This window comes from Anomaloglossus baeobatrachus, chromosome 3 (genome assembly GCF_048569485.1).
Source record: "Anomaloglossus baeobatrachus isolate aAnoBae1 chromosome 3, aAnoBae1.hap1, whole genome shotgun sequence".
Taxonomy (NCBI): Eukaryota; Metazoa; Chordata; class Amphibia; order Anura; family Aromobatidae; genus Anomaloglossus; species Anomaloglossus baeobatrachus.
Window position 1 is genome coordinate 46,461,684 of NC_134355.1, and position 23,095 is coordinate 46,484,778.

Here is a 23,095-nt window from a genome sequence, read left to right on the forward strand (position 1 = left end):
AGGTTGTGTTTTTTTGACACTCCGCCAAGCGCAGAAAAAAACGCTACATGCAGTGTTCCTTCCGCCCGACGGTCACTGATGGTCAGCGACAAAACAACTGATGCCCCCCGGGGCGGATGCAATGCAAGACCATCCGTTGCTATCCGTGGCTAATAGAAGTCTATGAGGAATAAATGGTTTCCTGCAACGGTTACCGTAATTTCTCAAGGCGGCGGACAGCAATGGATGCCGTTCAACGCAAGTGTGAAAGTACCCTAAGAGGCAAATGACGCAAAAGTTAAGAGAGACCTGGGTGCAAAAATTCTCCCCTCAGTTTCTCACGTTGCGTCTCACCTGCTGTCATGTGACGTTGATGCGGACACGTTGAGTTCGTCCATCGACTGTTGGAATAATTCTTTGTTTTCATCAATGAAGTGTCGCTGCATTTCTGACATCTGGGCCATGATCTTCTCTTTTCGGAGTCGGGCAATTTCTGCCTTCCGCTTCCGCTCTGCTTTGTCTTTGTCCCGGGTGTTCTGAAAATTGTCACCGCAAAACTATTAAAATATACAAAAAGTCTCCATCCAGCAACAAACATGTACAGTATGGAAACTTACAAAGTTATCTTAGCAATGGTCTTAACACTTATTGATTCATAATCACTTATGCTGCCTATGTCACCTGCTTTGGTTTTAGGAAAAGTGACAACAGGAGCACCGGAGAGGCGGCAGAAGACCAGCATCAAACATGAACAGTTCTGCAGCTCCAAGTCATAGACAAAGTGCTCCTTATCCTTCTGTCCTGATTCTTCTATAGTTTTGCATTTAGTGTTGTCCTTGTCACTACTTTACCATGAGAGGAAACTGCAGTCTATTCAGCTTGCACTGGTCGTCTAGAAGGCCCATCCGTACTTGTCGTTGCATGGTTTGCGGTGTTTCCGATGACAGTGTTAAAGTGATCCGGTCAGGTTCCCTATGCACCCAGGACCAGGAGCAGTTCTGGGTGCATATTGCTAATCCCTGCCTAACCGTCCCTTTATCTAGTAGCATAGATAAAGGGATCTTTAGAAAAAGTATTTCTAAAGATCCCTTATGATATGCTAATGAGTGCAGGGAGTAGTCGCAAGGGCGTTAGTTCCTGTGCTCATTCCGCCTCATTAGCATATTATAAAGGATCTTTAGAAATACTTTTTTCAAGGATCTCTTTATGTATGCTACTAGATACAGGGACGGTTAGGCAGGGATTAGCAATATGCACCCAGAACTGCTCGTGGCTCTGGGTGAATATTGGGCCTGACAGGTTCGCTTTAAATAAAACAGACTCCCCAAATCTCAATCCTCAAAAAGCAGATGGACAAATACAAAACACAAAAATTGTGATAAACTCCAAAACAGACTAGACAAGAATAGGTCATCAGTCAGGATTTTGCCATTATTTATCTGCCAGGGCGAAGGGCAGAAGTCAAGAATAGTAAGGCTATGTGCACACGTTGCTTTTTTGTTCAGCGCGGAAAAAAACGCACCCTCTGGCAGAGGGGAGAATTGTAAACAATGCTTTTTGAGAAAAAGGCATCGAAAACGCACGCGTTTTTCATGTGTTTTTTTAGGTGCGTTTTTTAAGACTTGTCAGTGTTAATAAAGTTGGTTGAACACAGACCTTTGGAAAAAAAAACCTGTGATGTCATTTCCTTCTCCACATTCTGTTTGGATAAATGGGAGGGCTTGGAATGGAAGGAGCACCATTTGAATTTTGGAAAAGTTGAAATAAACTTCACGCACCATGTCACATTAGCAGAGCCCCTTGGGTACCTATACGTCAGAAAACCCCCACAAGTGACCCCATTTTGGAATCTGCACCCCTCAAGGATTTTATTCAGGAGTATATTAAGCATTTTGAATCCACAGCTACTTCACCCAAAATGTTGCTGTAGCAACAATATTCTCACTTTTAGGCCCGTTTCACACGTCAGTGAAAAACACAGACGTTTTTCACTGGCGTGTAAAACACGCACAAGTCCCTCCGTGTGCCGTGAATCACGGCACACATGGGTTGTCTAAGTGCAATCCGGGCTCCGTTCTCCGTGGCCCGTGATTGCACTTCGAGATTAACTCACCTGTGCCCGCTCCCGCTCTCCATGGTGCTGATCGCTCCCGCGCTGCAGCATCCGGCTGGCGCTGACCCCCGCAGCAGCTGCTTCCGGGTCAGCTGTGTCGCACATCATGAATATGCGCGACAATAATGAGCCGGCTCAGAAGCAGCAGGGAGAACGGGCTGCAGAGGACATCGCTGGACGTCGGGTGAGTTAAAATGATTTTTATTTTAAAAGCACGTTTTTTTCTGGCACGTGTTTCATGGACCACACCACTGCGTGGTCCGTGGAACATCAGTGATGCCAGAAAAAAATGGACATGTCTCTGTGCGGCAATCACGCACACGCGGGTACGCTGCACGGAGACACGTGCAGTGAAAAATCACTGACGTGTGAGCAGACCCATTCATTATAATGGGTCTGCGTATGTCAGTGATCCTGGTACGTTTAAAAAAAAGTACAAACATACCAGAATCACTGACGTGTGAAAGAGGCCTAAGGCTATGTGGCCATGATCCAGCGACACGGCGTCTAGTACACAGTGTCAGCCTTCCTGCAGAGATGTGAGTGTTGTCCACGGGAGAACGCAGCTGCCCATGCCCACGATTTGGGTTCAGGCTGCTGTGGAGCTCTATGCTACCTGCAGAGAACACTCTCGTCTCCGCAGCATAAATTGACATGCTGAGGCCCGGGAAGCTGCGCCACCGGTCAGTTTATGCTGCGGAGAAAAGAAGCACAGTGTGCATGGGATCTCCAAAAATCCTTCCACTGTGCTTCTACTGCACAACGCAGCGTTATGGACGCAGGGAAAACACTCAGCGCCCATAACGCTGCAAACCCTGATTGTGGGCACACAACCTAAAAAGCGTCAATGGATGAATGGATGTCAAATATATATAACGTCCCACCCCCGCCTGCATATTCTAAGCTGGCACCTTTAGTACCTTTCATGTGGCACTAAAGGGTGCCTAGCTTAGTATTTATCCAATAAAAAAAATAAAAAAAAAACAATGAAAAAAATGGCGTGGGGTCCCCCCTATTTTTGATAGCCAGTCAGGGTAAAGCAGACAGTTGTAGCCTGCAAACCACAGCTGGCAGCTTCATCTTGTCTGGTGATCAATTTGGAGGGCTCCCCAGGCTTTTTTTTTATTTATAAATAAAGAATTAAAAAAAAAAATAACGTGGGGTCCCCCCAAATTAGATCACCAGCCAAGGTGAAGCTGACAGCTGGGGTCTGGTATTCTCAGGGTGGGAAGAGCCATGGTTATTGAACTCTTCCCATCCTAAAAATAGCAGGCCGCAGCCGCCCCAGAAGTGGCGCATCCATTAGATGCGCCAATCCTGGCGCTTCGCCCCAACTCATCCCGCGCCCTGGTGAGTTGGCAAACGGGGTAATAAATGGAGTTGATACCAGATGTGTAATGTCACCTGGCATCAAGCCCAGCAATTAGTGATGTCACGGCGTCTATTAGATACCCGACATAACTAATTGACAGTAAACAAAAGCAAAAAAAAATGACAAAATTTTTTATTAGAAAAAACACTCCCCAAATCATTCCCTTGTTCTCCAATTTAATCAAAAAAATTTAAAAAAATGGGTCCGCAGAAATCCATATGGACGTCCCACGTGGCCTCTGGACCTTCTAGAATGTGGGGTCACGTATCCCCCATTTTCTAGGAGGGCAGACCCTCCATTTGAGGAGAGTGGGTGCCAAAAATCTGCACCCACTCTCCCCGGGTCACAGCTGCAGAGTGCGAGCAGCCAGCACAGCTCTCTGAACACAGTGCTGGCTGTCAGCTGCTCTGCACATGTGACCGGCCAGCGTGCACTGTGAAGGAGGAGGGGGCCGCGGGGGATCAGCGCTGCGACCGGACAGGTAAGTGGGAATACCGGGGGAATAGGGGGTGACCGGGCAGGGCCTGGGGGGCATTTTTCTGTCGCATGTGTTATTGCACATGCGACAGAAATCATAGGAGCAGGGCGGCCGGTGCGCTACTGTGCGCGCGGCCATGTTGGATTTTCGGGAGGGGGGTCGGGGGTCGGGGCGGGCACTTTGGAGACACCGGGGGCTTTCCTGGACTTTGCCAGGAAGTGAGGTCAACAGGAAACCTCTTGACCTCACTTCCAGGTAAATGCCTGCGTTCTGGCGTGCCAACAAAGCCCGCGGACCGAAACAAAAAAGCAGCTCACTGCGGTGTAGCTGCGTTCTGACCCCACATCATTGATTTAATGGGGGAGAGAACGCAGCCACACCTCACAAAAGAAGTGACATGCTGCTTTTCTTTCCGCACCGATTTTTGGCATCCAAAACGCTGCGTTTAGAAACGCAGCGTGTGCACTGATTTTTCGGCTTTCTCATACACTTTGCTGGGAAAGCTGAAAGCATGCAATTTGCCACTGAAACGCTGCGGTTCTAAACGCAGCGTTTCCGCGGTAAAAAACGCAACGTGTGCACACAGCCTAAGGGTCGACATTGTAAATATTGAGTCTTTACATAAACTTAATGTATTTGTCAATAAAAGTGTAAAAACTTAAAACATTTTTGAAATTGTACCCAGCAACCACAAACATCTGACTAGAAGATTAAAAAACACTAAGGCCCTGTGCGCACTGGAAAATGGAATTTTCTCAAGAAAATTCCGCAGGCACTGAAAGATTACCGCACCCGTGGTAAAAAACCACGGCAAACTGCACCCGAAAACCGCATGCGGTTTGCCGCGGTTTTACCGCGGTATTGCCGCGTGTGGGTTGGTACATGTGCTTTATTGCATTCAATGCAATAAAGCACATTGAAAAAAAAAAAAAATAAATCATTTCCTTCTGAGATAGATAGTAGATAGATAGATAGATAAAGAGACAGATAGAAGAATAGATAGCGGGATAGATAGATAGAGGGATATATAGATAGAGGGATAGATAGATAGAGGGATAGATAGATAGAGGGATAGATAGATAGAGGGATAGATAGATAGAGGACAGATCGCTGCATTTCTCACGGTCGGTAGTGAGTTCACATTACCGGCCGTAGGAAATGCCCTATGGTTACCTCTGCTGTCTCGCTGCGAGGCTGCATTCATTCAGCGCTGTGACAGTGTCAGTCGCGGCTGGATGTAAGCAGCGCAGGACCTGTGGATTACACCGGAGCGGTGGATTACGTCGGAGCTTTGTTTCGGGAGGGGTTAATAAACGGGTGAACGAGGCTTATTTGTGTTTTATTTAAAATAAAGGATTTTTCGGTGTGTTTTTTCACTTTACTTACGGGTTGATCATGTCAGCTGTCACATAGACGCTGCCATGATCAAGCCTGGAGTTAAATGGCGGTGATCCGCCGCCATTAACTTCTTGTATTACCCTGACTGCCACTGCATCACGTCAGCAGGAAGAGTCGGGGACACTCCGGTACTGCCGCATAATGCATGCGATAGTCCTGGGACAGCTGCGGCTGATATTCTCGGCTGCGGGAGGTAGGCGGGGGACATTAACGCTGCCCCTCTCACTCCCCAGCCTGAGAATACCGGGCCCCCACTGTGTGCTTACCTCGGCTGGACGGTAAATATACAGCGGAGCACACGTGTTTTTTTTTCTATATTTCCGTTTGCTTTCTATGTGTGTTCTATGTGTCTGTCTGTGTTCTATGTCTGTGATGTCTGTCTGTGTCTGTGATGTGCGTGTGTTTACTCTCTGCTCCGCTTCCTCTTCCTGTCATTATGACATCACTTCCCTGCAAAACCGCAGGCAAGCGATGTACATTACCGCAGGTAAACCGCGAAATACCGCAGGGAATAACGGAGGAAAACGCAGTGAACCGCACAGAATTTGCTGGCTACGTTATTCCCTGCGGGATTTCACGATTACATGGCAGTCAATGGAGTGAAATCCCGCACGTGAGGAAAAAAGGGAATTTTGTTTACTTACCGTAAATTCCTTTTCTTCTAGCTCCTATTGGGAGACCCAGACAATTGGGTGTATAGCTTCTGCCTCTGGAGGCCACACAAAGTATTACACTTTAAAAAGTGTAACCCCTCCCCTCTGCCTATACACTCTCCCGTGGACCACGGGCTCCTCAGTTTTGGTGCAAAAGCAGGAAGAAGAAAACTTATAAATTGGTCTAGGGTAAATTCAATCCGAAGGATGTTCGGAGAACTGAAGACCATGAACCATAAGAACAATTCAATATGAACAACATGTGTACACAAAAGAGAGAATTTTGTTACTTACCGTAAATTCTTTTTCTTATAGTTCCGACATGGGAGACCCAGACCATGGGTGTATAGCTTCTGCCTCCGGAGGACACACAAAGTACTACACTCAAACGTGTAGCTCCTCCATCCTAGCATATACACCCCCTGGTAGCCAGTCCTAGCCAGTTTACTGCAAAAGCTAAAGGAGGACATCCACCCACAAGTAGAGATAGAGCAAAACCCGGAACAACCGGAACCTCTGTCTACAACAACAGCCGGTGATAACACACGGAACAAGAAACCTGCCAACAGGCAACAGGGAGGGTGCTGGGTCTCCCATGTCGGAACTATAAGAAAAAGAATTTACGGTAAGTAACAAAATTTTCTTTTTCTTCATCGTTCCTTATGGGAGACCCAGACCATGGGACGTTCTAAAGCAGTCCATGGGTGGGAATAAACAGAAAAACTGAGAAGTAGGCGAAACCTAACTTCACAAATGGGCGACAGCCGCCTGAAGGATGCGTCTGCCCAAGCTCGCATCTGCCGAAGCAAGAGCACGCACTTGGTAGTACTTCGAAAAGGTATGCAGACTAGTCCAAGTGGCAGTCTGACAGACCTGCTGAGCCGTAGCCTGGGCCTGAAAGCCTAAGAGGCACCGACAGCTCTGGTCAAGTGTGCCTTGATCCCCGGCGGGAGAGGCACTTGAGTACACTGGTAGGTATCGGAAATGGCCGACCTAAACCAACGAGCCAGGGTCGGCTTAAATGCCGAAAGGCCCTTACGCTGACCAACGGTCAGCACAAAAGAGAGGTGCACCGCCTAAGAACAGCGGTGCGAGACACATAGATCCGGAGCGCCCGCACCAGATCCAGAGTATGCAACGCCCTTTCAAAGCGATGAACAGGAGCCGGACAAAAGGAAGGCAGGGAAAATGCCCCGGTTAAGGTGGAAACAGCAACCACCTTAGGGAGAAAGTCCGGAGTCGGACGGAGAACCACCTTGTCTTGATCAAGGGAGGACTCCGAAGAGAGTGCAGCCAAAACAGAGACTCTCTTGAGGGAAGTTATGGCCACTAGAAAGACCACTTTCTGTGAAAGACTAAACAAAGAAACCTCCCTAAGAGGCTCAAAGGGGGGTTTCCGGAAGCCGTGAGGACCGAATTAATGTCCCAGGGCTCCAAGGGCCGCCGGTAAGGCGGAATGATGTGAGATGCGCCCTGCATGAAGGAGCGCACCTGGGCCAGCCGGGCGATACGCCGCTGGCACAACACTGACAGAGCCGAAACCTGTCCCTTAAGGGAATTGAGGGATAGTCCTAGCTGCAGACCGGACTGTAGAAGGGACAGGAGGGTCGGCAAGGCCAAAAGGCCAAAGGATACTTCCGAGCTCGAGTCATAGTGGAGATGACTTCAGGAGGGATACCAGAAGTCGTCAAGATCCATGACTCAAACGCCACGCCGTCAATCTGAGAGCCGCAGGTTCTGGCGGAAGGACGGACCTCGTGAGAGAAGGTCTGGACAGTCCGGGAGATGCTATGGCACCTCTACGGACAGACGGAGCAGGTCAGGGTACCAAGCTTGCCTGGGTCAGTCTGGAGTAATGAGAATGACCCAACGGCCCTCCTTTCTGATCTTGCGCAGGACTCTGGGCAAGAACTAGAGGGTGAAACACGTAAGACAGACGAAGCTGGGACCAAACTTGAACCAGTGCGTCTGCCGCAAAAACCTGAGGAGCGTGGAGCCACGGTTTGACGGCTGAGACAATCTGCCTCCCAGTTTTCCACGTCTGGGATGTGGGCTGCGGATATGGTGGACTAGGAGTCCTCCGTCCACTGACGAATGCGATGAACCTCCAACATTGCCAGGCGGCTGAGTGTCCCGCCCTGGAGGTTGATGTAGGCAAACGCTGTAGCGTTGTCTGACTGGACTCGAATGTGCCTGGCCGCCAACAGATGGTGAAAGGCTTAGAGAGCTAGAAACACAGCTCTGATTTCCAGCACATTGATCCAGAGGGCTGATTCGGACAGAGTCCAAGTGCCCTGCGCTCCATGGTGGAGATATACTGCTCCCCAGCCGGATAGACTAGCATCTTGGTGAGGATCACCCGGGACGGAGCCAGGAAGGAGCGTCCCTGAGACAGAGGGGACGAAGCCACCACTGAAACGAGCCCCTGGTCTGTGGCGAAGCCACCGCCCCGTGGAAGGAGGAAGTCCGCTTGTTCCAACAGCGGAAAATATCCAGCCGCAGAGGATGCAGATGGAACTGGGCAAGGGAATCACTTCCATTGACACCACCATTTGATCCAGCACCTGTATTAGGTGCCTGATGGAACGACGTCGACCGCCAGCGGAGGGACTGCTGTTTGACTAAGGGCAGCTTCACAAGTGCCGACAGAGTCTCGAATTGCGTCTCTGGGTATGTGAACTTCTGGGTCGAAGTCAGAGTGGACTTGGACAGAATGACAAACCACCCGAATTGGTTAGAGTGGCGAGAGTGAGCGAGGCACTCCGCTAACAGTCTGCACTGGATGAAGCCCAGACTAGAAAGCTGTCCAGGACAAAAGAATCACTGCCAACCCCTAGAGGTGCAGGACCGCAATCACAGCTGCCCCGACCTTGAGAATACTCGAGGGGCCGTGGCTAACCCCAAGGGAAGAGCCACGAATTGGACCACTCTGATTGCAAAACGTAGCCAACGCTGGTGAGAAACTGCGATTGGCACATGCAGATAGGCATCTCTGATGTCGATGGATGCTAGGGAATCTCCTTGGGTCATTGATTGATCGCAGAGACTCTATGCGAAACTGCCGCACCTGAACATGCTTGAGAAGCTTGAGATCCAGGTCGGAAGGCACCGCCCTCCTCGGGTACTAGGAATAGATTTAAGCAGAAATCTCAGAACCGTTCCCAGTCGGGAACTGGTACAATTACTCCAGTGGCCTGCAAGAATGCCACAGCCTGTGAGAAGGCGGCGGCCTTGGAGCAGGGGGGAGTTGACAGAAAAAATCTGTTTGGCGGGCTGGATAGAATTCTATCCTGTAGCCGTGGGAGATGGTATCTCGCACCCACTGATCGGAGACGTGTTAAAACCATACGTCGCCAAAGTGGGAGAGCCTGCCACCGACCAAGGACGTTGCTGGCGTGGCCAGATAGCCAGGAGGAGGCTGACTTAGTGGCAGCATCTCCTGCGGTCTTCTCGTGCGCCATTTGGGTTTACGATCCTTGGCTGAGCCAGTGGACGAGGCCGAGGGCTTAGAGAACGATCAGATGGAGGAACAAAAAGAACGAAACCTCGACTGATTACTGCCATGGACAGGTTTCCTGGTTTAGGTTTGTGGCATGGAAGAAACTCTTCCCGCCAAGAGCTTCCTTAACAATTTCATCCAGTTGTTCCCGAATAGTCTGGTCCCAGCAAAAGGGAGCCCAGCAAGGAACTTCTTTAGAAGCATCCGCCTTCCACTTCCGAAGCCACAGGAGCCTGCGGATAGCGAGGAAATTAGCCGAGGCCACAGCAGTGCGGTGAGAGTCTCCAGCATGGCAGACATGGCATAGGATGAAAAGACTGAAGTCTGGAAGTTAAGGCAACCATTTCGGGCAAAGAGTCCCTGTGAGGGAATGCATCTCCTCTAGAGAAGCAGAGATGGCTTTGAAAGCCGCACTGCTGCAAAAGCTGGGGAGAACGAGGCCCCTGCCGCCTCCATACAGATTTGGCCAGAAGGACAACCTGGCGGACAGCAAAGCCGTAAGTGAGGAGCCATCAGGCACTGATACAACGTCCGGGCTGAGAGTCTAAACACCGGAGGGACCACCTTTGGTGAATGAGCCCACTCCTTGACCACCTCTGGTGGAAGGGGAAAACTGTCATCAGAACCACGCTTTGGGAAGCGTTTGCCAGAGCAGACCCTGGGTTTGGTCACAGTGGCCTGAAAACTGGAGTGGTTAAGGAACACACTCCTTGTTCTCTTAGGCAAGGTAAACTGGTGCCTTTTTGCCAGAGAGGGTTGCTCCTCTGATACTGGCGGATTGAGGTCCAGTACAGAATTAATGTACAGTGGGATCCTTAGAGAGGTGCCGTCAGCCACTGATACAACTATCCGGGCTGAAATACTAGACACCGGAGGGACCACCCTTGGTGAATGAGCCCACTCCTTGACCACCTCTGGTGGAAGGGGGAAACAGTCATCAGAACCACGCTTTGGGAGCGTCTGTCAGGACAGGCTCTGGGCTTGGTCACAGTGGGCTGAAAACTGGAGTGGTTAAGGAACACACTCCTTGTTCTCTTTAAGGTATACTGATGCCTTTCTGCCAGAGGGGGATACTCCCCTGATACAGGCGGATTGAGGTCCAGTACAAATATAATGGACGCAATCAAATCATTAGCATCTGCATCACCTTCGGACAGATCAATGGTACATTAAGTAGCGTCCGAGCCCCCAGTAAAGACATCCTCCTCGTCCAGTGAGTCAGCTCGTGAATCAGAGCTGCGGGATGGGGAAGGACAGGGGACCCTGCGTCTCCATTTTAGGAGGACGGGGTCTGAGACCAGATGAAGAGTCCTCTGAGAGCTTTGCTGAGCGAGCCGTAGCAGCAGAAGCGCCCTGAGAAGGGGGCTAATGCATGCTCAGCACCACCGGAGCAGCTGGAGGGACCACTGATGAGCCTCCAGGCTGAGGGACCACTGTGTTTATGTGCTCAGTACAGGCAGTACGAGTCTACATGCAGTGCATATTAAGAACAGCCTTGCAGCCTTGCTCTGATGTGAGACATGCTGCAGAAGTGGGGGCTCTGTGAGGGAATGCATCTCCAGAATGAACCCCAGCAGAGTATATAAACAGAGAATATAAGCAGCTGCACAACTGGAGGTTGTGGCTTGCCAGACCGTTTAACATACATTTCTGTGCCCTTCAGTCCCCCAGCCCAGGCCCCCATTTGTCACAATGTGGTATCTCTGTGCCTATGCAGACATTGAGAACGCTGAGAAAATGGCGACCGGAGCGAGGAGAGGGGGCGGGGCCTACTCTGAGAGCGGGCAAATGAGGTATACAGGGGAGGGAATCTTTCCTCAGTGAGGAGTGTCCGTTCCCTGTGCTGAACAGCCGCTGGGCGGAGCCGCACTGTCCCACTGCATGACTAACATGCAGGGGCAGTGAAACCGAAACTAGGCCTCAGGCGAAGCCGGGGCCTAGATTTAAACATGCGGCCAGCGTGCAGGCACCATCGGCGCGGTTCTCCAGTGAAAACTGGAGAACCGGCCGGAAATGTTACCACAGTCATATAACACACTCCCCCCAATAAATAAAGTACAAGGGACCCCTGGAAAGACCACTTTCTGTGGTAAAAACGTCTCAATACTTAGCTTTTGAGACACAGGGCCAGGTCCCTGGGGGGGGGGGGGGTAAACGCTCCGTCCGGCAGGATCCTGAAAAAGGGCTGCGGATGGGACCGGTCTCCTGCAAAGCAGTGAGAACCGTGATGGCTCCCACATCAAGCCAGAGCCCCAGGGGATGGTGAAGGAGCGCGGCATGTGAAGGCTCCAGCCTTGTAAAATCAACCTTAACAGCACCGCCGACACAATGGGGTGAGAAGGGACATGCCGAGAGTCCAGATTGGACCCGCTTTTCTTCCAAATCTTTGAAATCCAAAAAATCAAAAATCAGAGAATGCATGTGTGTGTGTGACCTCCTGAACACAAAGCATTGAAACTGGCTAGGACTGGCTACCAGGGGGTGTATATGCTAGGAGGGAGGAGCTACACGTTTGAGTGTAGTACTTTGTGTGTCCTCCGGAGGCAGAAGCTATACACCCATGGTCTGGGCCTCCCATAAGGAACGATGAAGAAAGAACAACTAGCCCAAAGGGCACAGGGGCGGGTGCTGGGTCTCCCAATAGGAGCTAGAAGAAAAGGAATTTACGGTAAGTAAACAAAATTCCCTTTTTCTTTGTCGCTCCATTGGGAGACCCAGACAATTGGGACGTCCAAGAGCAGTCCCTGGGTGGGTAAAAGAATACCTCAATCGAAAGAGCTGAAAAACGACCCCCTCTTACAGGTGGGCATCCGCCGCCTGAAGGACTCGCCTACCTAGACTGGCGTCAGCCGACGCATAGGTATGCACTTGATAGTGCTTCGTGAAAGTGTGCAGACTAGACCACGTAGCTGCCTGACACACCTGCTGAGCCGTTGCCCGATGCCGCAATGCCCAGGACGCACCTACAGCTCTGGTAGAATGGGCTTTCAACCCTTTAGGAAGTGGAAGCCCAGAAGAACGGTAGGCCTCGAGAATCGGTTCCTTGATCCACCGAGCCAAGGTTGACTTGGAGGTCTGAGAGCCCTTACGCTGGCCAGCGACAAGGACAAAGAGCGCATCTGAACAGCGCAGGGGCGCCGTGCGAGACACGTAGAACCGGAGTGCTCTCACTAGATCCAAAGAGTGCAAATCCTTTTCACACTGGTGAATTGGATTAGGGCAAAAGGAAGGCAAGGAGATATCCTGATTGAGATGAAAATGGGATACCACCTTAGGGAGAAATTCCGGGACAGGACGCAGAACCACCTTATCCTGGTGAAAAACCAGGAAGGGGGCTTTGCATGACAGCGCTGCAAGCTCAGACACTCTCCGAAGTGATGTGACTGCCACCAGGAAGGCCACCTTCTGCGAAAGACGGGAGAGAGAGACATCCCGCAGAGGCTCAAAAGGCTGCTTTTGATGAGCCGTCAGGACCCTGTTAAGGTCCCAAGGTTCCAACGGACGTTTGTAAGGTGGAACTATGTGGCAGACCCCCTGCAGGAACATGCGGACCTGCGGAAGCCTGGCTAGACGCTTTTGAAAAAACACGGAGAGCGCTGACACTTGGCCCTTGATAGAGCCGAGGGACAAACCCTTGTCCACTCCAGATTGAAGGAACGAAAGGAATGTGGGTAAGGCAAACGGCCATGGAGAAAAACCGTTAGCAGTGCACCAGGACAGGAAGATTTGCCAAGACCTATAATAATCTTGGCGGACGTTAGCTTCCTGGCCTGTATCATGGTGGCAATGACATCCTGAGATAACCCTGAAGACGCTAGGAGCCAGGACTCAATGGCCACACAGTCAGGTTGAGGGCCACAGAATTCAGATGGAAAAACGGACCTTGTGACAGCAAGTCTGGGCGGTCTGGAAGTGCCCACGGTTGACCCACCGTGAGATGCCACAGATCCGGATACCATGACCGCCCCGGCCAGTCTGGAGCGACGAGAATGGCGCGACGGCAGTCGGACCTGATCTTGCGTAGTACTCTGGGCAGCATTGCCAGAGGGGGAAACACATACGGCAGTCGGAACTGCGACCAATCCTGCACTAACGCGTCCGCCGCCAGAGCTCTGTGATCCTGAGACCGTGCCATGAAGGCCGGGACCTTGTTGTTGTGCCGTGACGCCATGAGATCGACGTCCGGCGTTCCCCAGCGGCGACAGATCTCCCGAAACACGTCTGGGTGAAGAGACCATTCCCCCGCGTCCATGCCCTGACGACTGAGAAAATCTGCTTCCCAGTTTTCTACGCCCGGGATGTGAACTGCGGAGATGGTGGAGCCTGTGTCTTCCACCCACTGCAGAATCCGCCGGACTTCCTGGAAGGCCAGACGACTGCGAGTGCCGCCTTGGTGATTGATGTAGGCGACGGCAGTGGCGTTGTCCGACTGGATTCGCATCTGCCTGCCCTCCAGCCACCGTTGGAAAGCCAATAGGGCTAGATATACTGCCCTTATCTCCAGAATATTGATCTGAAGGGACGATTCTATCGGAGTCCAGGTTCCTTGAGCCCTGTGGTGGAGAAAAACCGCTTCCCAACCTGACAGGCTCCCGTCCGTGGTGACCACAGCCCAGGTTGGGGGTAGGAATGATCTTCCGCCCGACAGAGATGTGGGTAGGAGCCACCACTGAAGTGATGTTTTGGTCGCGAGGGAAAAAGAGACGTTCTTGTCGAGGGAAGCCGCACTCTTGTCCCATTTGTGGAGAATATCCCATTGGAGTGGCCGTAGATGAAATTGTGCAAACGGCACTGCCTCCATAGCTGCCACCATCTTCCCCAGGAAGTGCATGAGGCGCCTTAAGGGGTGTGATTGACCCCGAAGAAGTGAATGCACCCCTGCCTGCAGAGAAAGCTGCTTGTCCCGCGGTAGCTTGACTAACGCTGGCTGTGTGTGAAACTCCATCCCAAGGTAAGTCAGTGATTGGGTTGGTGTCAACTTGGATTTCGGGAAGTTGATGATCCACCCGAACTGCTGGAGAGTCGCCAGAGCGACGGTAAGGCTTTGTTGACACGCCACCCGAGAAGGGGCCCTGACTAGGAGATCGTCCAAGTAGGGGATCACCGAGTGGCCCTGAGAGTGTAGGACCGCCACGACGGATGCCATGACTTTGGTGAAAACCCGTGGGGCTGTCGCCAGGCCGAAGGGCAATGCGACGAACTGGAGGTGTTCGTCCCCGATGGCGAAACGCAGGAAACGATGTTCGGGTGCGATCGGCACATGGAGATAAGCATCCTTGATGTTGATGGATGCCAGGAAGTCTCCTTGTGACAACGAGGCGATGACTGAGCGGAGAGATTCCATCCGAAACCGTCTGGTTCTCACATGTCTGTTGAGTAGCTTGAGGTCCAGAACGGGACGGAATGACCCGTCCTTTTTGGGCACCACGAACAAGTTGGAGTAAAAACCGCGACCACGTTCCTGAGGGGGAACGGGGATCACAACACCTTCTGACTTCAGAGCGTCCACTGCCTGGAAAAGTGCATCGGCCTGAGCGGGGGGTGGGGAGGTTCTGAAGAAACGAGCCGCAGGACGTGAGCTGAACTGTATCCTGTAACCCTGAGACAGAATGTCTCTCACCCATCGGTCTTGAACATGTGGCCACCAGGCGTCTCCAAAGCGGGAGAGCCTGCCACCGACCGAGGATGCTGCTAGGGGAGGCTGAGAGTCATGAGGAGGCCGTCTTGGAGGCAGTGCCTCCTGCGGCTTTTGGGGGCGTGACTTGGACCGCCACGCATAGGAGTTCCTCTGGCCTTTCTCCGGCCTGTTGGACGAGGAGGATTGTGGCTTGGCGGAGGGACGAAAGGACCGAAACCTTGACTTAGGTCTGGACTGGGGTAAGGAGGATTCCTTTCCCTTGGATTCCTTAATAATCTCATCCAATCGTTCGCCAAATAAACGGTCGCCAGAAAAAGGCAGACCAGTTAAGAACCTTTTGGAAGCCGAGTCTGCTTTCCATTCGCGCAGCCACATGGCCCTGCGGACTGCCACGGAGTTAGCGGATGCTACAGCCGTTCGGCTAGCGGAGTCCAGGACGGCGTTCATGGCGTAGGAGGAAAAGGCAGACGCCTGGGAAGTCAAAGACGAAACATGCGGAGCAGAATTCCGTGTGACAGCATTAATCTCAGCCAGACAAGCCGACATCGCTTGGAGAGCCCACACAGCGGCAAAGGCCGGGGCGAAAGACGCGCCCCTGGCCTCATAGATGGACTTCACCAAGAGCTCTATCTGTCTGTCAGTGGCATCCTTTAGGGATGAGCCATCTGCAACAGACACAACGGATCTAGCAGCCAATTTGGAGACTGGCGGATCCACCTTGGGAGAGTGAGACCAGCCCTTAACAACTTCAGATGGAAAGGGATAACGCGTGTCAGTATGCCTTTTAGCAAAGCGCTTGTCCGGGACCGCCCTGGGCTTCTGGACAGCATCCCTGAAGTTAGAGTGATCAAAAAACTTATTTCGCGTACGTTTGGGGAACCGAAACTGGTGTTTCTCCTGCTGCGAAGCCGACTCCTCCACAGGAGGAGGCGGGGGAGAGAGATCCAACACCTGGTTGATGGATGAGATAAGATCATTTACTAAGGCATCCTCCTCAGGTGTATCAAGGTTAAGGGCGAAGTCAGGGTCAGAGCCCTGAGCTCCCACATCCGCCTCATCTTCCTGAGAGTCCTCCGAGCAGCGTGAGGAAGACGGGGAAGAGTCCCAGCGGGACCGCTTTGCCGGTCTGGGACTGCGGTCCGGGCAGGAGTCCTCCGCCTGAGACCTAGGGGCCAACCTAGGAGCGCGCTGCGGCGCGGACCGAGAGGGGCCTGGAGGAGACAAGCTAACAGGAACCGGAGCCTGTGAAGGGACCGGTCTGGATTGCAATGCCTCCAGGAGCCTAGAAGACCATTTCTCCAAAGACTAAACTGAGGAGCCCGTGGTCCACGGGAGGGTGTATAGGCAAAGGGGAGGGGTTACACTTTTTAAAGTGTAATACTTTGTGTGGCCTCCAGAGGCAGAAGCTATACACCCAATTGTCTGGGTCTCCCAATGGAGCGACAAAGAAAGAAGTGACATGCAATTGTTTTGCTGCGGGAATCCCGCAGCAAAACATGCAGCTGTCAAATTCCGCCTAGTGCGCACAGGATTTTTATTTTCCCATAGGTTTTGCTGGTGATTCACTGCAGCGATGTTATGAACATTTTCTGCAGCGAAACATGCAGCAAATCCGCAGAAAATCCGCGGCAAAATCTGGTAAGTGCGTACAGGGCCTAAAGCAGCAAAGTAGGTGAAAATCAAAAAATGGTGTCAGCCTCAAAACTTTTGACCACAACTGCATTGTTACATCCTCCTCTAATTTTTCCCTTACAGGGCTGAGCTCCCAGCTACTGCAGCCTCCTGATTCAATTGCACAACCAAATGTTGTGGGGCGCCGTGCAGGGGACACAGCTCTGGTGTAGCCTTTATTCTCCAGATTAGCGGGGATCTCGGAGGTCTGAATCTTACAACAGAAAACTGACAACGTCGAGAAATCTGGAAAATTTGAAATGTCCCTTTAATTAATGTCTCATGATCACTATTTACATCGCTTGAAGTAATCTTTTAGACTACTTATGCCCTTTTCTTTTTGATAAGTTGATATGGGACGAATCAATACCTGCTCCAACACGTTCCCCTCAATCTCCACCACTGGAACTGCAGAGGAACTTTCTCGAATTTTCTTAATTGTTCCAAAAGTCTAGGGAAGAAAAAAAAAGAAATATATAATCACATATCAGCACTGTGTTCTACAATTAAGAGGTAATATTCCTTCTTATTACTGAAAAAGCAAACAATTAAATCAAGAGGACACACTGGCTCATTTTTCTTCAGCAACAGTGAATTTTTCTTGTGAGTAAAACAAAGTTGGTAAATTTAATACTTCATAGGCTGCAGTTAACCCCTTCACGACCAATGACTGATCTATCCGTCATGGATCGTGTGGGGTTAATCCCCGCCCCCTGCCGTGGGCAGATTGCGGCGATCCGCACACATATCAGCTGTTTTCAACAGCTGACATGTGTGCCTGCATGTTACGAGTGGAATCGCATTCCCCCCGCAACATTTAACCCATTACATCTCGCTGACAAAGTCTGGCAGCAAGATGTATATGGGATGTATATGGGCGTGGCCATTATTTTCACTTACCGCCGCCCCCACCGGACGTCACGTGCATGATCACGTGACTTTCGGTGGTTGCCATGGTAGCACAGGGTCATGTGATGACGCCTGTAGCTATCATGTGTCACTTTCGGTTTCACTCGGCCCAGAGCCGAATGAATCAGAAAGTGAGCATATCTGCTGTTTACAGCTGTGTAGCTGTGATCAGCAGATAGTGCAGAGCGATCGCATTGTTGATCCATATAGCCCCCTAGGGGGACTAGTAAAAAAAAAAAAAAAAAATGTGAAAAAAAGTTTTAAAAAATAAAAAACAACAAAAAAAAAAACAAAGTTCAAATCACCCCCCTTTCACCCCATTGAAAATTAAAGGGTTAAAAAAATTAAAAATATACACATTTGGTATCGCCGCGTTCAGAAATGCCCGATCAAAATATAAAATCAATTTATCTGATTGGTAAATGGCGTAGCGGCAAAAATTTTCCAAACACCAAAAAAGGGAATTTTGTTTACTTACCGTAAATTCCTTTTCTTCTAGCTCCTATTGGGAGGCCCAGACAATTGGGTGTATAGCTTCTGCCTCTGGAGGCCACACAAAGTATTACACTTTAAAAAGTGTAACCCCTCCCCTCTGCCTATACACCCTCCTGCGGACCACGGGCTCCTCAGTTTGGTGCAAAAGCAGGAAGGAGAAAACTTATAAATTGGTCTATGGTAAATTCAATCCGAAGGATGTTCGGAGAACTGAAGACCATGAACCCAAAGAACAAATCAACATCAACAACATGTGTACACAAAAGAACAACCAGCCCAAAGGGCACAGGGGCGGGTGCTGGGTCTCCCAATAGGAGCTAGAAGAAAAGGAATTTACGGTAAGTAAACAAAATTCCCTTCTTCTTTGTCGCTCCATTGGGAGACCCAGACAATTGGGATGTCCAAGAGCAGTCCCTGGGTGGGTAAAGCAATACCTCAATAAAAAGAGCCGAAAAACAGCCCCCTCGTACAGGTGGGCAACCGCCGCCTGGAGGACTCGCCTACCTAGACTGGCATCTGCCGAAGCATAGGTATGCACTTGATAGTGCTTCGTGAAAGTGTGCAGACTAGACCACGTAGCTGCCTGACACACCTGCTGAGCCGTCGCTCGGTGCCGCAATGCCCAGGACACACCTACGGCTCTGGTAGAATGGGCTTTCAACCCTGAAGGGGGCGGAAGCCCAGAAGTACGGTAGGCCTCGAGAATCGGTTCCTTGATCCACCGAGCCAAGGTTGACTTGGAGGTCTGAGAGCCCTTACGCTGGCCAGCGACAAGGACAAAGAGCGCGTCTGAACGGCGCAGGGGCGCCGTGCGAGACACGTAGAACCGGAGTGCTCTCACTAGATCCAAAGAGTGCAAATCCTTTTCACACTGGTGAATTGGATTAGGGCAAAAGGAAGGTAAGGAGATATCCTGATTCAGATGAAAAGGGGATACCACCTTAGGGAGAAATTCCGGAACAGGACGCAGAACCACCTTATCCTGGTGGAAAACCAGGAAGGGAGCTTTGCATGACAGCGCTGCAAGCTCGGACACTCTCCGAAGTGACGCGACTGCCACCAGGAAGGCCACCTTCTGAGAAAGACGGGAGAGAGAGACATCCCGCAGCGGCTCAAAAGGCGGCTTTTGAAGAGCCGTCAGGACCCTATTAAGATCCCAAGGTTCCAACGGACGTTTGTAAGGTGGAACCATGTGGAAAACCCCCTGCAGGAACGTGCGGACCTGCGGAAGCCTGGCTAGACGCGTTTGAAAAAACACGGAGAGCGCCGACACTTGGCCCTTGAGAGAGCCGAGGGACAAACCCTTGTCCATTCCAGATTGTAGGAATGAAAGAAATGTGGGTAATGCAAATGGCCATGGAGGAACGCCGTTATAAGAGCACCAGGATGAAGGGAATTTTGTTTACTTACCGTAAATTCCTTTTCTTCTAGCTCCAATTGGGAGACCCAGACAATTGGGTGTATAGCTACTGCCTCCGGAGGCCGCACAAAGTACTACACTTAAAAGTGTAAGGCCCCTCCCCTTCTGGCTATACACCCCCCCGTGGGAGCACGGGTCCTTCAGTTTTAGTGCAAAAGCAAGAAGGAGGAAAGCCAATAACTGTTTCAAAAACAAATTCAATCCGATAAACAATATCGGAGAACGTAAGTTATTAACATGAACAACATGTGCACCCGAAAAACAAATACCCTCAGAAAAACAGGGCGGGTGCTGGGTCTCCCAATTGGAGCTAGAAGAAAAGGAATTTACGGTAAGTAAACAAAATTCCCTTCTTCTTTTTCGCTCCTAATTGGGAGACCCAGACAATTGGGACGTCCAAAAGCAGTCCCTGGGTGGGTAAAATAATACCTCGCGATCGGGCTGTCAGGCAGCCCTTTCTTACAGGTGGGCCACCGCCGCCTGCAGGACTTGTCTACCTAGGCTGGCATCCGCCGAAGCGTAGGTATGCACCTGATAATGCTTGGTGAAAGTGTGCAGACTCGACCAGGTAGCCGCCTGGCACACCTGCTGAGCCGTAGCCTGATGCCGTAATGCCCAGGACGCACCCACGGCTCTGGTAGAATGGGCCTTCAGTCCAGAAGGAGTCGGACGCCCAGCAGAACGGTAGGCGTGAAGAATTGGTTCCTTGATCCACCGCGCAAGGGTGGATTTGGAAGCTTGCGACCCTTTATGCTGACCAGCGACCAGGATAAAGAGTGCATCCGAACGGCGCAGAGACGCCGTGCGGGAAATGTAGATCCTGAGTGCTCTCACCAGGTCCAACAGATGTAAACCCTTTTCAAAATGGTGAACTGGATGCGGACACAAAGATGGTAAAGTGATATCCTGATTGAGATGAAAGGAAGATACCACCTTGGGAAGAAACTCTGGAATTGGACGCAGTACTACCTTGTCTTGGTGAAACACCAGGAAGGGAGATTTGCAAGATAACGCCGCCAGCTCTGACACTCTCCGAAGAGACGTGACCGCCACCAGAAAAGCCACTTTCTGTGAAAGCCGAGAAAAGGAAATCTCCTTCATAGGCTCGAAAGGTGGCTTCTGGAGAGCAATCAGAACCTTGTTCAGATCCCAGGGTTCCAATGGCCGCCTGTAAGGGGGAATGATATGACAAACCCCTTGCAGGAACGTGCGTACCTTAGGAAGTCGCGCCAGGCGCTTCTGAAAGAATACGGATAGCGCAGAGACTTGTCCTTTAAGGGAGCTAAGCGACAAACCTTTTTCCAACCCAGACTGCAGGAAGGAAAGAAAAATAGGTAATGCAAATGGCCAGGGAGAAACTCCCTGAGCAGAGCACCAAGATAAGAATATCTTCCACGTTCTGTGGTAGATCTTGGCGGAGGATGGTTTCCTAGCCTGTCTCATGGTGGCAACAACATCATGAGAAAAACCTGAGGTCCCTAGGATCCAGGACTCAATGGCCACACAGTCAGGTTCAGGGCCGCAGAATTCAGATGGAAAAACGGCCCTTGAGACAGCAAGTCTGGACGGCCTGGTAGCGCCCACGGTTGTCCTACCGTGAGATGCCACAGATCCGGGTACCACGACCTCCTTGGCCAGTCTGGAGCGACGAGAATGGCGCAACGGCAGTCGGACCTGATTTTGCGGAGCACTCTGGGCAACAATGCCAGAGGTGGGAACACATAAGGTAGTCGGAACTGCGACCAATCCTGAACTAAGGCGTCTGCCGCCAGAGCTCGGTGATCGTGAGACCGTGCCATGAAAACCGGGACCTTGTTGTTGTGCCGTGACGCCATCAGGTCGACGTCCGGCATCCCCCAGCGGCGACAGATCTCCTGAAACACGTCCGGGTGAAGGGACCATTCCCCTGCGTCCATGCCCTGGCGACTGAGAAAGTCTGCTTCCCAGTTTTCCACGCCTGGGATGTGAACTGCGGATATGGTGGATGCTGTGTTTTCCACCCACGTCAGAATCCGCCGGACTTCTTGAAAGGCTTGTCGACTGCGTGTTCCCCCTTGGTGGTTGATGTACGCCACCGCTGTGGAATTGTCCGACTGAATCCGGATCTGCTTGCCCTCCAGCCACTGTTGGAAGGCTCGCAGAGCAAGATAGACTGCTCTGATTTCCAGAACATTGATCTGAAGGGTGGACTCTCTCTGAGTCCACGTACCCTGAGCCCTGTGGTGAAGAAACACTGCTCCCCACCCTGATAGGCTCGCATCTGTCGTGACCACCGCCCAGGATGGGGGTAGGAACGACTTTCCTTTTGACAATGAGGTGGGAAGAAGCCACCAACGGAGAGAGTCCTTGGTTGCCTGAGAGAGGTAGACATCCCTGTCGAGGGACGTCGACTTCCCGTCCCATTGGCGGAGAATGTCCCATTGTAGAGGGCGCAGATGAAACTGCGCGAAAGGGACTGCTTCCATTGCTGCCACCATCTTCCCTAGGAAATGCATGAGGCGCCTCAAGGAGTGGGACTGGCCCTGCAGGAGAGATTGCACCCCTGTCTGCAGAGAGCACTGCTTGTCCAGTGGAAGCTTCACTATCGCTGAGAGAGTATGAAACTCCATGCCAAGATATGTTAGTGATTGGGTCGGGGTTAGATTTGACTTTGAAAAGTTGATAATCCACCCGAAACTCTGGAGAGTCTTCAGTGCCACGTTCAGGCTGTGTTGGCATGCCTCTTGAGAGGGTGCCTTTATAAGTAGATCGTCCAAATACGGGATCACGGAGTGACCCTGCGAGTGCAGGACAGCTACTACTGCTGCCATGACCTTGGTGAAGACCCGAGGGGCTGTTGCCAGCCCGAAAGGTAACGCTACGAACTGCAGGTGTTCGCTTTCTATAACGAAGCGTAGAAAACGCTGATGCTCTGGCGCAATCGGCACGTGAAGATAAGCATCCTTGATGTCTATTGATGCTAAGAAATCTCCTTGAGACATTGAGGCTATGACGGAGCGGAGAGATTCCATCCGGAACCTCCTGGTTTTTACATGTTTGTTGAGCAACTTTAGATCCAGGACGGGCCGAAAGGACCCGTCCTTCTTTGGCACCACAAACAGATTGGAGTAAAAACCGTGACCTTGTTCCTGAAGAGGAACGGAAGTCACCACTCCTTCCGCCTTTAGAGCGGTCACCGCCTGCAGCAGAGCATCGGCTCGGTCGGGCGGTGGGGAAGTTCTGAAGAAACGAGTTGGAGGACGAGAGACGAATTCTATCCTGTACCCGTGAGACAGAATGTCCCTCACCCAACGGTCTTTGACCTGTGACAGCCAAATGCCGCCAAAGCGGGAGAGCCTGCCACCGACCGAGGATGCGGAGAGAGGAGGCTGAAAGTCATGAGGAAGCCGTCTTGGTAACGGTTCTTCCTGCTGTCTTTTTTGGGCGTGACTGCGTCCGCCAAGAATCTGAGCCTCTCTGATCCTTTTGAG

At 51.3% G+C, this 23,095-nt stretch overlaps 1 protein-coding gene across 2 annotated transcripts in view; it reads right to left on the reverse strand.

The window, feature by feature from the left end:
• The window catches only part of UBR2 (ubiquitin protein ligase E3 component n-recognin 2), a 394,151-nt gene that overhangs the window by 117,967 nt on the left and 253,089 nt on the right, over positions 1-23,095 (reverse strand). For both annotated transcript variants that reach the window (XM_075339174.1, XM_075339175.1), the window contains exons 28-29: positions 17,172-17,252; positions 334-515 (exon numbers count right to left, since the gene is read on the reverse strand). In XM_075339174.1, coding sequence (XP_075195289.1) covers positions 334-515; positions 17,172-17,252 — 263 coding nt within the window. The remainder of the gene's footprint in view (positions 1-333; positions 516-17,171; positions 17,253-23,095) is intronic.